Below are 14,935 nucleotides of genomic sequence, written 5' to 3'. Positions count from 1 at the left end.
TTTTTCATGCTACAGAAACTGCGAAGGGAAAAGGAAAGAAAAATAACACCTACAAACATCTTTTCCCAACATTCAGAGACGCTTGTCTCCTGCTCTGTTTGATGGACACTTTAGGACATCTATTTGTGGATCAAAACAAAGACATAGCTGTAATCTCCTCCCATTCATACTGGGCAGTAGCACCATCATCACATTACAAACTTTCCTAAACACAGGGGCGACGACTCTCGCCACTGAAACAGACCCATTTACAGTGAGACACCCCCATATCGTCTGGTCATGCCTGTGCAATTAGAGAATAATGCAAAAACAAACAAACAAAAAGCCATAGTAATGCAATCATTGTAAAAGATAACAAAACGTCTTAAATAGAGGCTTGAGTATCTGCTCTCATCTATACAAAGGTGCACTATGAATATGCGATGCCAAATGGGTCCTCATTGAAAAAAGGAGAAGGAACAGAAATCAAGTGAGAGCTAGCGTTCACTGAGATCAATGCTTTATGGCCTGAAGCTTTGCAGTCACTGTTTGTTTGTCCTGAAGATGCAGGCGAATGTCCACATGGAATGGAGCCTATGACACCACTGACCATGACAGCAGGTTTAAGTGAGGGTTTACATAGCCACCCATGTGTAAAAGAGGGCCTCGTCTGTCTATTTCTCTGTTCATTTTTTAATGCATAATTAAATTAATAATGTTGGTCATCTTGTAAACATCATAATAAATCATTTTGGGCCTTCACGTTTCTTGTAGTTGGTTATTTTCTTGTCATCTGCTGTGTCTCTAAGCATGATAAATGAGGCCACTCAAACTTGTGTTTGTTCAGGGAATTCATAGTTCTCCTACAGCATAGATTAGGGCTCAGCCTCCGGCTCCTCTTTATCCAGTTGGGAAGTCTCAGCGTGGTTCATGGAAGCATCAAAACTCTCTCCATTGTCTTTGTCTACTTCTGGCTCTGGCATGGAATCTTCATACGAGTCTGTATTCATGTCCTCCTCTTCATCGTCGTCGTCATCCTCCTCAGCTATCGGCTCTTCCTCAGCCGACAGGTCATCTTCGGGGTCGCAGGATGTGCCGGTAGTGTCGTCCTGAGGGTGGCTCAGGCCCATTGAAGCAGCAGGGCCAGAACTGGTGGCCAGGGACAGTGGCTCCCGGTGCATCTTTTTGCTCAGGTCCATGGAGTCACTGAGGCCCAACCCAGCAGCGTTTTTCAGAAAGAACAAGGAGCTGTTGGTGTCTGTCCCCAGGTTCAGAGAGCTGTTAAGGTTGACTGCTGAGCCCGGATGCTCGTACTCACTGACGGCCCCTGCCGAAGGGAGGTACATGGCCATGTTGTTGTGGGTCAGCCCCGGTGTGCCGGGTGAGGTTGGGGGCCTATTCATGGGCATTGGAGGCACGGCTAGGCCTGCATGGTGGTGGTGGTGGTGGTTGCCTTCCTGGTTGGGGGAGACAGAAGGCAGCTCTCCCCTCTCTTGCTTCTCATGCTTGCGCTTGTGGGAATCCATCTGTGACATGCCCACCACTGTGTGCTTGCACTCTGGGTAAGTGCAGTGGAAATGTGAACACTTGAGCTTGTACTTGCAGTCAGCCACCTCACAGTCCACACTGGAGCTGAACTGGCAGAATCCGGCGGCGCTGATCACATCCTGCTTGCCGTGGTGCTTGCGGTGCGCCGTCACCTTGGTGCTGTCCGTGCAGCGGAAGCCGCAGCGCAGGCAGTGGAAGTGGGTGCTGTTGCCGGAGAACTGGCAATCGGGGAAGTTGCAGCACAACGAAGACTTGAAGCGCTTGAAATCATCCAGGACCAGGTTGTCCACACGGTCGTGGTGCTGGGCGTGCTTGTACATGTGGGTGCGGCCGCAGAACTTGTAGCCGCAGTTCTCCCGCGTGCAGTGATAGTGGGTTACCTTCAGGGAGAATTGACAGGCCGTATCCTTGCAGTCCTCATAGAGGTCGTAGCGGCGGAACCCTTCCAGCATCATGCCTTCATCCAGCATCTTGCGAGACGAAGCGGTCTTGCGGCGCTTGCCGAAGGGTGACATGTCCTCGATGATCCAGAAGCGTTTCTTGGCCCCAGTTGCCGTCGGAATAGAGATGGTGTTACCTGTTTGCAAAAAAGGCATATACGGGTTAGACTTCACTCAGTACGACGAGCGGCAAAGCAATTCTGCAAGAAGGAGTAGCCACATGCGCCCTATCAAAGCTACCCACAAAGGTTCCTCCTACAGCAATGTACTATATAATGTGATTCCATGCCATAATCAAACAGAGACAGTCCCATTTGTATAATGTACTGGTGACATTTTAACGTGATTGTCACGTCTAGGTATTGGGAGAGTTCAAAGGTGCTTCCGTACATCTGGCTTTATGGGAGAGCAGGATTCCCTCCCATAAGCCTGAGGTCAGTGCAGATGATGTGCTCCCTGTCCTGGCCAGCAGGAATCACATGGCTCTATTAAAGCCTGGCATGATTAAACCAGCCCTTTACAGCAGGCTACTAATGGACAGCATTTCAGACAGTGGACCTAATGGCAGGTGTGCAATGTACTACACAAGACTAAAACCACCACCTCGGTGGCTTGTATGAACTGCACTGCATGTGTAAAATGCTAAAGAGTTGTAACCTGCTAATAAGCCCTAGTCCAAACTACTGTGACTCTAGAGCTGCAGTGTTCGGGTGAAGATGGGATAAGTACCTGCAGCGTCCTGCACTATAGGGACGTCATTTTTAACCGAAGACGAAGTAGGAATGATGGGGCTGAAAGCTGGTGTGTTGGTTGGCATGACAACACTCCTAGTGGCTCCGAGAGAGGCGCTGAGCAGAGAGTATGACAGACAGGATGGGGAGAGGAGATATGGGAGCGAGGGGAGTGGTGGCCGGAGAAGAGCCGAGGAGAGAGATGGAGGCTGACTCTGGAACGCAGGATGAGGAGGTGGAAGAGGAGGAGGTGCAGATTGAGAAGAAGGAGGAGAGTCAGCAGAGGTAGTGGTGGCAGGGACCTGACAGCCTGGTCCTACAGAGACACGGTGCCAAAGAAGGATGGTAACAGAGACAGGAAAGTACACAAGGGTGGGGAGGTAAAAAGGGAAAGAGATCAAGTAATGAAATAATGAAAGCCAAATGGTAACCAAAGTCAGACAACAGCCAAAAGCAACAGTGATGAGAATGGAAGATAACATTTGAAATCAAACAGTGAAACTAAAAATCAATTCAATGAAGGAAAGCTCAGATTCAAAGAGCAAAGGTCCAGATTTAAAGGTGCTGCAGCTGTAGCATTGTTAGGCAGTTCTCTAACGTACGCCTGTGAATTAGACCTGTCGCCCATCCCTTCAATCAAACGAGCTCTCTCAAAATCCCACATACAATGACTGACAGGCCTTCAAGTTAACTGATTGGCTAAAAAAGCACAGACTGCACCCAGATTATTTTTGGCTCTTTATAGAGTCTAGGGCTGTCACAGAGTTCACAGGACACCCATTATAGTAACACCTGCACATTTTATGTGTCATATTCCCAAAAAAAAAAAATCACTTTAAGCACCTTTAAGCCTAGAGGAAAATGGTCGATAACTGCTATCTCTGTGTGTGGCTAATTTCAATGACAGTAGAGACGAGAAAAGTTTGGGATGCCTCCCTTATGTAGGGAGGGGGATGGCATTCATCTGAGCGGTGCATGTGTGGAGGACTATATAACAAATTTAGTGCTTTATAATTTCATAAATATCATTACAGTGGAGAACATTTGGTAGCTTTACGAGTCAGGTACAAGGAATGCAATGAGAGTGGGTGCAGGTTTTTACATTTCTCTTCTTAGGGAGGTTCAAAAGGCTAACATAAGGAATACAAGGAAATTTGGTCTGACTGACCAAATCTTTAAATATTTGCTTCGTTGGCCACACTGAGCCTGTATTTTTATTCAGTCTATCTCGTATATTGACAACCATAGTCATTACTGAGGTCGACTCACCTGCTGGCGAACTATCGTTGCCCACGGGGGTGCTGGTGCAACTGCGGTCTTGGTTGGAGGACTCTGAGGAGAGACCCAGTGGGCTTCCTCCACCGGTGTAGTCCATATAGTCATCATTTTCCTCCATCATGCTGGAGAAGTTGGGGGTCAAACTAGGGTGGCTGCCTACCACACCGGACGAAGCTAGACTGGCCATGTGCTGCATCTCTTCAGGTCGGTTGCCATGAGAGACCATCTAAAGTACAGCATACCAAACAATCCAATAAATGCCCGCTGAATAAAATCATTTGCATTCAAGTGGCAGGCATGAAAATATATATAATTTATGATCACTTATGGCAGTCATCTTCAAAAGACGTCATCAATTTCTTCGTACCTGGGAAGGAACTCTGTCGAAGTTTTTACCCAGCATCCTCCTCATGTGTTTGCGGGCATGGGAGGTCATCTGGTGCTTGAGCAGGAAGGAGAACTGACAGCCCTCACGGATACAATGGAAGTGGCTGTTAACTTGGTTGTATTTGCACCCTGCAAGAGACGAGCGACAAAATTAACTTGAGCAAAGACCGTCTTCATCGCGCCTGGGTTTCAGGGACAACATACATCATGGATCCTCAACGAGGTAATGAGGACATTGTGCTTCCGTCCCGCGCCTGCATAATGGGGAGAGACAGAGCAGATGAGTCCAGTGTCACACTGGGAAAGTCGAACCTTTTGAAGATTAGACCTGTGGTGCTCTTTTATTACAATGACATCTCTTATTCAATTTGGAATTTACATAAATACATTCTGCATTTGGAGAAGCAATAATGCACAACCCTGCAAACCAAAGTAAACACACAATTATTTCCATATTAAATTCATTTTTCACGACCTATCTGTTGCTGGTGTATTTCCTCCCCCTCACGTCTGTCCCTTTGCTTTTTTTTATTATTAATTTTTTTCTACACAAAGGGCCCTACAGATTTTAATTGCTATATGTTTTCAAATTTAAAGACTGCCTCTGCGTACTAATCAAATATTGTAGGGTGCTCGTAATAATTTTATTGTGAATAATGCGTGCTGAAATAATTGAAAGAGTAGCATTCAAGGCAGGTGCGGGCTTGTCCGTTACCATGGCACCCGTGGCACCGCACAACAAGCCGCCTTGTTGTCAGATTGCTTTTGTACACAAGGGTGATATACTTAAAAAAAAGGCAGAGTTGAGTAAATATGAGCACATGCTGAAATATCAGGGCTCTTGTGCCACCAGATCCTGGTAACCTCATCACCGGTGTTCTGTTTAATGTTGCTGCCATGGATACCACTTTCCCAGTCCAGCTGAACCATCAATTCTTTATGACTCTACGGCTTGCTTTTGTCATATATGTCCCTGGTTTATGCCACTAACAATGCTACAGGAGAGACCTTATACTCTGTGGACACTTGTGATACTTTCCACTCCTCAATAAATGTTCTTTTTGTCTTAACTTAAAGGGACAGTTCACCCAAAAATTAACATTCGGTCATCATTTATCTTTCATACAGTTGAAGCTTTTATACAGCTTCTGTTGGACCTACAGACCATAGAAACATATACTGACCTCTTTTTATTATGATTTTTGTTCTTTTATGGCTCAACAGCACCATCCCCATTCACAATCTCCATTTCTTCATGTTCCATAGCAGATGGGTTTGGCTCAAAAGGAGGGTGCACAATTTTTGGGTGAACTCTCCCTTTAAGAGGAGGGGAGTAGAAAGAAAATAAAATGCAAACTTTTAATCTGCCTGCTTGTGATGATGATCGAGGCTTGAAAAAGAGCAACACAAACAGACTGAGCTCGACAGGCACAGTAATTAACAAACATATGTAATTGCTCATTCCTGACAGGTTAAATATACCCAAGAAAACAACCTCTGTTTGATTGCCTACTATAAATACTGAAGTATTAATGTATGACAAAAAGGCAGACACCATTTTTCTCGGCCTGTTTTCGGTAATATAAATAAAACGTCCCCAGTTTTACAATGAGACAAGACCATCTTTAATTCCGCCAAACGTGTTTGTTCTGCAAAATGTAAACGGCTGCCGGCGTGCTGACTCTGTTGTCAATGTAAACGGTTCAATTTACAAAATATCAATGCACAGATACTATTGAGACAACAGCTTCTGAGAAACATACTCAAAATTCAGTGAATAAGTGCGAAGCGCAGCCGTTTCACGCTCTGTATGTTTTGCTGTGAACAGCATGGCAATTAGTGACTCAACTAGAGGAACGGCACTTTTCCTGTAGCCAGAGACAGTGGAAAAAGTGTTTTCATAGCATCGATATGAAATTACAGTTACATCATCTCTGATTTCACACCATCTCTGATTCTTCCAGCTGCATTACAAACGTCGAGCTTGCAGTCACTGCTTGAGAATAACGTGGGAGCTCGGATGAACAGAGAGTGTTTGGAAACACGAGTAACTAATGTGAACAGTGACTGAAACAACGAAGAGTGTGGGAGGCTGGGACATGTAAAGATTGTACGATTTCATGATGCTGAATTCACTCAATTACTCAGCAAACCACACCGAATCAAGCAAATTAGATTTCCAAAGGGTTGAGGAAGGATTAAAGGAACATGACAGAATTGTCATTTTTATGCGAACCGTCGCTCTGTGATCTAGACGTTTCTTTTAATACATGAAAAGCTGGTTCTTACCTAGTCTGCCACATTCTTCTCTCTTGGTGAAGTATTTGAAGCCGTTAATGGCACGTCTTTCAGCTTTCTCGTGCTTCTTGACGTGCCAGGGAAGTTTGGTGGTGATGTTGGTGACGAAGAAACAGCCGGGTCTCAGACAATGATAATGGCCCCTCATGCGAAACTCACAGTGCTGGAGAGAACAGCAAATAAACAAAACTCATTTTGCACAAGTCTCCATGGTTCAGTTTTCTACAGTTAATTCACAAGCCAATTATTATTACATTAATTTACAATTATTACTAAACCAACCATCTTTTGAACAAAAATGGGGTCTGATCATTTGTCAGTTAGTTACTCATTACTCAGGGTACCAAAGGGAAGAAGTAGGTTACATGTGCTCATTAAATCCTATTCCTCTTTCTTTCCCAGAGCATGTGACAGGACCAGCCTCACTGACCAGCGGAAATCTGAAGTTTAGGTTCACGTTGTAGCCGCTGACCCCAATAACAACACACCAATTAGTTCATTTGGCGATTCATCTATTTCTAAAACAGCTCTTTTATCAATTCATTAGTCTGCGTGTGCGTGCATGTGTGTGTCCTCCGCAATGTAACCTGTTTCTGCACCACCATCTGTTTCCAGAGAGGCAGTTCCCCCAGGAGCACATAAACAGAACCCACTCTACTCTGGAGAGGAGGGGGGAGCTCCGAGAAGTGGGGATGGGACACATAAATGAATTCATTTAAACAGGTTTTGCTCCAAATGCAAGTTGCAGGAAGGGGAGGGCTTTTTTCTATTAATGATGGAATTTTTGATGAAAAGCAAAACTTGTTTATTTTATACAGCTTTGGGGTCTCCAAGGTGGTTTTCGTTTTTTTTAGTTGGTTTGTTTGTTGTGGTGAAATAAATATGTACCTAGGCTTTTGTCTTCAGTGTTTTAAATGTCATTTATATGTTTTCTGAAAAGGGTGTTTGTCTGTGCAAAGGTTATTGCCATGGAGCTAGGGTGTTGGTGGTGGTTGCCAGGGTGTTGCTATGCATTTTTTATTTATTATTATTTATTTTATTTTATTTTATTTTGTACCGTGGTTTCAGCATATTGCTATGAGTTTAGAGGGTGTACTGGGTGGTAGCTATGTGATTGTACCATCCTTCAAAATAAATGCTAGGCATTTCTAGTTTTACAATTTGAAATAATTTAGACAACTTTATCATTTTATTTTTAATCTTTTTTAAATAAGAAAATTGTAAATTATGGGAAAAAATGGGTAGGCTGAGGCCAGTAAAGATTTTTTTTTTCTGAAACATTGGAAAATTAATACTTTTATTCAGCAAGAATGCATTCAAATGATAATTTTGATCAAATGAGACATTTTTAATGTGCACAAAATATTTCTATTTTAAATAAATGCTGTTCTTTATGTTTATCAAAGAGTCCTGAAATTGTAAAATATTAAGCAGCACAAATGTTTTCAACATTGATGACAATAATAAATCTTTCTTGAACACCAAATTAGCATATTAGAATGATTTCTGAAAGATCATGCGACTGAAAAATTGAGTAATGATGCTGAAAATTCAGCTTTTTCAGGATTAAATTACATTTCTAACATTTCTTAAAATAGAAAACGGTTATTTTAAATTGTAAACATATTTCACAATATTACTGTTTTTACTGTATTTTTGATCAAATAAATGCACCCTTGGTAGATATCTTTCAAAATGCTTAAAAACTCTTACCAACCTCAAACCTTTGAACGGAAGTGTACAGTGTGTGCCACTAATAAAGACACAATAATGAATGTTTGATACAATATTACCTCTAAAAATCAAGCTCACCTGGTTAGGACAAAGACACTGCATAGAATAGTAGGAGAACTGGTCTCGCACATTCAGCAGGTTGTTGTTGGGGTTAATGTGGTCCAGGCAATGTGATTCAGCCTTCCCGGATGTCTTACACACATATTTGCAATTTCCAAACAGACAGTGGAAGTGGAACTTATTCGAGTATTTGCAGTCTGTGGCCAGACAAGGATCACTGTGGGAGATAAGCGTGACGAAACGTCTGTCAGATATTTAAAACTGCACAGAAGACATGGAAATACAGGCAGCACAGACCATTCAAATCACACCACCACGGTATCATGAATTTACAAGAATGACAATGTCTACTCACTTCTCCTGAAACTGCAGGAAGCCAGGCTTGACCTGAGGCCTGGCGTTTTCCAGCGAGGTGGTGGCCAGAGGGGAAGTGGCTGGCATACTGGGCATGGAGGCGGGAAGTTGGGGGATCGATCCGGCCAGCTGCTTCCAGGCTTGGAGAGAAGGGGAAGAGCTGTAGCCCCCTGACACAGCCAGGCTGGGCACCTCCATAGGAGGCGTCTTGGCCATGGAAATGGGGGCAGCCATTTGATTAGGGGCGCTATCATTGGATTCCTTGCTCTCGTTGAAAGGGGGCTCCGATTTAACCTTCAGGTTGGCTCTGAAGTGGAAGCTAATGACAGAGAGGTGATTCACCCATTAGAGCTGCCAAACATAGTAGCAAATTAACATTACTAGATCATAATCATGTAAATTTTGTGTACGTGTGCGTATGTGCGCTTGTGTGTTGGTGTGAACCTTAACATTTAAAAACTTTGATTTATATTCATTATGTGTGATTGCAATGCTCCAGAACTAGAGCGCTCCTCACTTGGCGTGTTTGATGGCTCCGTCCACCGTGCTGAAAAGCGCCCCACAATCTTCCACTAGGCAATGAAAATGTATCTTGTGCAAGAAATCACACTGGGCTTCACAGAAATCGTCAGTGTCATACCTGTACAAAGATTGTAAGAAAGAGGATGTAAAGGGTCGAACTGCTCGTAAATCCAGGTCAGTTACTCTCGTATTCTCAGTTTAGCTCATCAAGATCTGACTTTGAATAAGATGGTTTTTTTTTGTTTTGTTTTTTACGTGAACTATGCATGAGCCAAAAGCAGCAGGTCTCTAGCTGAGACATTTTGCTAGGGCTTTGTAACTAAATGCTGTACATAACATCACATGCTCTGGATAAATCTTCTCTTTCCACATAACAACCTGGGAACAAACACTGTGGATGGCACTGACAAGCAAAAGGGTACATCATAAAGATGGATGGTGACAAAAACCAGACACCATCTTCAACAAAACACAGAGGATGCGCAGCCAAGACATGGCTGAGTTTTCTGTAATGGCAGATCTATTTGGGCATACTGGTGATAGATGACATAAATAACATGTCCATGATTTAAGCTTACAGTTTATAGGTATGTATAAGGGAAAGTGCAACTGTTCACCATTTATTTTCATGTTTTCGCTTGAAAATTAAATTTAGAAACTTAGGGTGTAATGGAGTTAGCATACAGGTAAAATCGTAAGGATATAAAAAAATAAATAATAATAATTTTTTTAAAAAGTTCGATTGAATAAATAAAAGTAAATACAAATGAAAAATATAATGAAAAATAAAAAGCATTACAAAAAGAAAGACTCACATAACTAATGTGAAAGAAAATGAAACAAGTCTCAGTTCCATGCTTTAAAAAAAGTGTAGACGAGACTTTGAAAAGTAAAACTAAAGCTGGAAACGACTATAGGGACACAAGATGATTTCAGGCACCTGCACAGGTAGGTCCTCCACTGCTCATTGTGTTTCTCTGGGTTTGACCTCTTCATTACCCTACTGAGATACTGAGCTGCGTCTGAGCCGTCTGCCGCCTGAGCTCCCTCCAGCTCTGACTTCAGATCCAAAGCACTGAAGAAACCAGGATTCATCTACACACACAAACACATGCTTAGGCAAGTTTCAGCACACAGTCTGCAAAAAGACTAGTTCTTCTCGAGGACAGATCAAACACACAAGTGTTTTCGTGCGCTTTATGTGTGAGGCTTCAAATGTGTTTCCGTTCAGTACTGTATATGAAGCAGAGAGAGAGACAGGAAGAGAGAGAGAGAGAGAGCTGAGCTAAGCCGTCAGCAGAACTAGAGCGAGTTTTCTATTTAAATCATCAAGGTAATGGTACATGCACACCATTTATATTAGTCATAGAAGATATATGATTAAAACAATGTCCATTTTAATCCCCACAAAAACACACAACATTTAAATATCTGTTCGGCACCATTTCGTCTTTTTAAAAAATGAGGGTGACAGTTGCTCTTTTTTCTACGCGCTGACTTTTTAATCAAATAATTTATAAAGTCCATAAATAAAGATAGAGCAGATGGAGGAGAAAAAGAAGAAAGCCTGAGAAAAAAAAAGCACGGAGAGTTCAAAACAGCTCATCAAAAAACAAACATCTCTATATATCTGCCGTGGCAACCGGCTCCTGCTTCATTATATTAATTTGCGAGCGGCGGGCTGAAATTACACTGTATGAAAAATGGCTGGAAAATTTAAATGATACAAACTCATCCTATTAGCGGTGAAACATTAAAAAACAAACAGCCCCCTCTGCATCCTGCTAATTTGTCTTGGGATGAAAAGCGTTTGATGGATGAATCTTACCTTATTCATAAGTGAGGATAAAAGATATGTATTTCCTGGCGCATGGTGTCCGTTTGATTCAGCGCTAGAACATGCAAAACGAACAGTGTTTAGGCAGGATTTGCATGAGAACAGTAAATATTATAATTTATCCGAGATTGTGAATATACAATGAAGAAAAAAAGCGAAGGAGCCTGGAAATTAGGGTTTATGCAAACACACTTTCATCTAAATGAATGTGCAAACATGTCATGCCTCATACTTGATGTGCATTATGAAAAGAGGGCATTATGGGAGAATTTTTGCATTCGTATGATGGATTTCCTCAAAGGAGGCCTCGGCACTGGGAGAAGGAGGGAGCGTGTAAATCTCGTCCTCCTTGATCACTCCACAGACCCACTTTGTGAAGGGGGTTTTAACAAGAGCACTCACACTAATTAACACAATACGGCATTATTCGAGAGATAAATCACGGCGGGGCGGGCCTGGGCGCGAGCCGAGAGGGGGAGGATGATGGGATACCTGTGGTCTTTCTTGCTCAGGTCCAGGCTGTGCTCCTGAATGGACTCCTGGGAGGCCGCGGAAGCGCCGTCCACTGGCTCCTGCTTCACCACGACCGCATTAAACCGGCCTGCTTGAGCCAGCTGGCCCATCCCTGAGGAGAGAGAAGGAGAAAAACAAAGTTATTGTTGGTCAGCATTATTCCTCCGTGATGAGATCCAATCTGACTTCTGTCCCGGCCAAGGAGAAGACCAGGAGTGATAATTATTGCGGAATTATGTCAGGCCGTCAAGGCGTTTAAATGTTGATTGAGAGGCAGCAGGAATGAGGGAAAAAGACTCCGTTTTCAGCAGCGCTTGTCACAACTCATTTGCGGCCCTGCCTCTTAACTGGTCATTAAGAAGCATGCTAATGCTGAGGGAAAGTGGCAGATCCAGACTGCCCGCCCCTCCCTGCCGTCGCCGTGTGTCCTTGTTGGCCCGCCGACGGAAGCCACTGAGCATGCCCGAAAGGAACATCTGCTTGTCCATCAGATTAGAGGTGACAGCCAATCAGATCGGTTCAAATAGCGTGACCTCTCGATCGGATTTTCAAAATAGGTATGCAGACGACGTGGAGAGGAGGAAGGAGGCGGGAGGGACGCTGACGGGAATGCGACCTGGCTTTTCCTCCAATCCCCAAATGATTGAAATATTAATTTGTCCTAAGGCTATACAGAGAAAGCCAGGCTTTTGGTAGCCACTAAGTGGTATTTTATTAAAAAACGGCTAGGAGTTCAAGGCACAAAGATGGAGCGCTGAGTGCATCAGCAGTGATTGCGAGGTCGGGGTGGATGTTGTTTAAGAAACCTGGCCTGCTGAGGAAAAGTGACAGCTAGCATCCACCCTGCCCTTGGCCTTTAGTTCAGAGGGCATGGCATTTAACCATGTGAAAAGAGATGAGGAGCCACTCCTTTGGGTCACAACACGAGTTTATCAGACAGTGTCACTCTAACCTTCCTGACGCGTGTGATTTGACTCTATGTGCTGGTTATGGAGGTGAACTAATGACTCATTGTGATGTGTCGGCTTTAGGTGCATCACATCCTAATAAAGTTGGTAGCTCATTCCAGCCCTATTTTCAGTCTTCTGCTGCATGTGTCGCTCAGTTGACTAATTACCGCCTGTCTTTTCGCCTAAAACTAGTCTAGTTCGTCCACCTCCAATCCACCACAAATCTGTGGTCTTTATGTGTGAGAAGTACGATGCACTGATATTAACCTCCCCGCCTGTCCGTAAATGACTCTGCCCTACATCGGCCTTCTACAAAGCTCTCACTTTCTACTCTCTCGTTTTTTTTCTTCTTCTGGGTATAAACTGCCTGACGTTAACAAGGGACGTTTAAATAACGACCATGTGAGGAGAGAGTCATTAAACCTTCAGCTTTGCAGTTTCTATGACAAAAATCGGTGATGATCTAAGAGAGCGTGGAGGGAAAAAACGCACATGCTCACGACGCTGTGTTTTTCTGGAAATTATCCAAGAATAATGTTGTACTGTGTAATTACCTCAACGAAGTTACTGAACTCATGAAAGATCATTTGTACTGGGTGTCTAATTAGTGAACCCCTCAGATTTCAAGATCCTCCGAAACACTCTGGGGGTGAGTGTGGATTTTAAAAAAGTGAGTATTCAACTAGGAAATAACGCCACCTGAACAAATTAGCAAGCTACTCTTTTTACACAGTCAGACTGAGATGTGTTTTCTTTGCAAACTGGCCCTTGACTAAAAAAAAGAGTTTGAAAAAACAACAAAGCTGTTTGAAAATAGCCGCAGTAAACATCGTTCTCTCTTTTCTAACGCTGAGCTTTGACCACATCCTCTTCAAATTTTACCCAAATGTCCTGTTCACACGTCTTTTCTGAGCTAACGTGTTAAATTAGCAATGCCACATTATGATCTGCACTCTCAATTCTGCCTAGTAGGGGATTTTCTTTCTCTACTTTTCTCGAAGTTACCAAAACTAAATGCAAGGTGCTCACACATGAGATAACATGCTTGTTTTATTTGCCTTCTTGTAGGGTTGTAGGACTTTTATGAGAAGATCTGTTCCTGCAAAGGCTGTGACGGCCTTATAGCAGCCAAAAAACTTTTAAGGATCTTCCAAAAGGGAGGGAGAATTAACATACCATGTTTTTTATATATATATATATATATATATATATATTTGTAGTACCTGCAGTACCATGTACAGTAAGCATTATTCATGGTAATCATTCAGTACCATGTTATATATTGAAGTACAGTACCATAAAGCCCCCACAGTACATTTTTGGTAAGGAAACTCTTTTACTCACTTGCCTAAAACGGCTAAAGAGTAATGGCGCTTCTCCACTGCATGGTACGGCACGGTACGGCTCGGTACGGTTCACTTTTGGGGGGTTTTCCACTGGGTACAGTACCTGGTCGCAAAAAAAGGGTGAAGAAATGACACACACCACATCAGTGTTTTCATACTGAAACAAGTAGTGCTTTTATATACACACACCAGCACATACACAAATCCCCCTCTCTGGAGCGCTGAGTCATTTCTGCTTCAACAGTTTCTGATATTTCTTCCTCTATATCAGAGTGCATATAAAAAGCTGCTTTGTACCTCCAATTTTTCAACTTAATATTATTCAAGCTCCATTTGGTTGGAACGAGTGCACGCTCAGATAAGAGGCTGGTGATGAGGAAGCATGTAGAACACGTAGCATGTAGGCCCTGGGATCCTCCTGAGAATGCTATTAGAGGCAGCTTTACAGAGCCCACTCACTAGTTCAGCACTTATCTGCTAATGGATTGTGGGTATCATGACAATGATCGCTGCAATAACAAGACTAGAGCAGCAAACCAGCCCTTTAATATTTTGCCCTAATCCTGAAATCAGAGATTTGAGCAGCGTCTGTGGATAGCATGAGCAGATGACCTGAAAGTGCCCTTTCACTGACGGGTAGGTACTGAGAAAGAGAAACACATGGGCAGAGTGACCCAGAGAACTGATGTTCTCATGATTAAACGCAGTGAAGAAAACTGATCCTTTGACAAAGTATCTTTTTTAAAAAGTATATTTTTTCACTCCTGTTATAGATATTAACATTGGGAATATTTAGACCAGTGGCACTTAACCGGTTTTGCTTAAAGATTTTGCTGAAAAGTTTTACATTATCAGAAGTAAAAAAAAAAAAAAACTTAAATCAAATGTTGAAACTGATTAATATTAGAGATGCACAATATGTTTATTATATATATATATATATATATATATATATTAT

The 14,935-nt window shown here is 42.8% G+C and overlaps 1 protein-coding gene across 1 annotated transcript in view; it reads right to left on the bottom strand.

The window, feature by feature from the left end:
* Positions 1-629: 629 nt before the first annotated feature.
* The window catches only part of casz1 (castor zinc finger 1), a 45,391-nt gene continuing 31,085 nt past the window's right edge, over positions 630-14,935 (bottom strand). The window contains 11 exon segments of the mRNA XM_016513199.1: positions 630-2,104; positions 2,697-3,014; positions 3,968-4,202; positions 4,344-4,492; positions 6,653-6,824; positions 8,474-8,672; positions 8,811-9,128; positions 9,327-9,449; positions 10,272-10,426; positions 11,160-11,223; positions 11,661-11,793. Of these exon segments, the coding sequence (XP_016368685.1) occupies positions 855-2,104; positions 2,697-3,014; positions 3,968-4,202; positions 4,344-4,492; positions 6,653-6,824; positions 8,474-8,672; positions 8,811-9,128; positions 9,327-9,449; positions 10,272-10,426; positions 11,160-11,223; positions 11,661-11,793 (3,116 nt within the window). The 3' untranslated portion in view covers positions 630-854.

This window comes from Sinocyclocheilus rhinocerous, unplaced genomic scaffold, assembly GCF_001515625.1.
Source record: "Sinocyclocheilus rhinocerous isolate Xijiao unplaced genomic scaffold, SAMN03320098_v1.1 scaffold1406, whole genome shotgun sequence".
NCBI lineage: Eukaryota > Metazoa > Chordata > Actinopteri > Cypriniformes > Cyprinidae > Sinocyclocheilus > Sinocyclocheilus rhinocerous.
The sequence above is the reverse complement of the archived record's forward strand: the minus strand, read 5'-3'. Positions and strand labels throughout refer to the sequence as shown.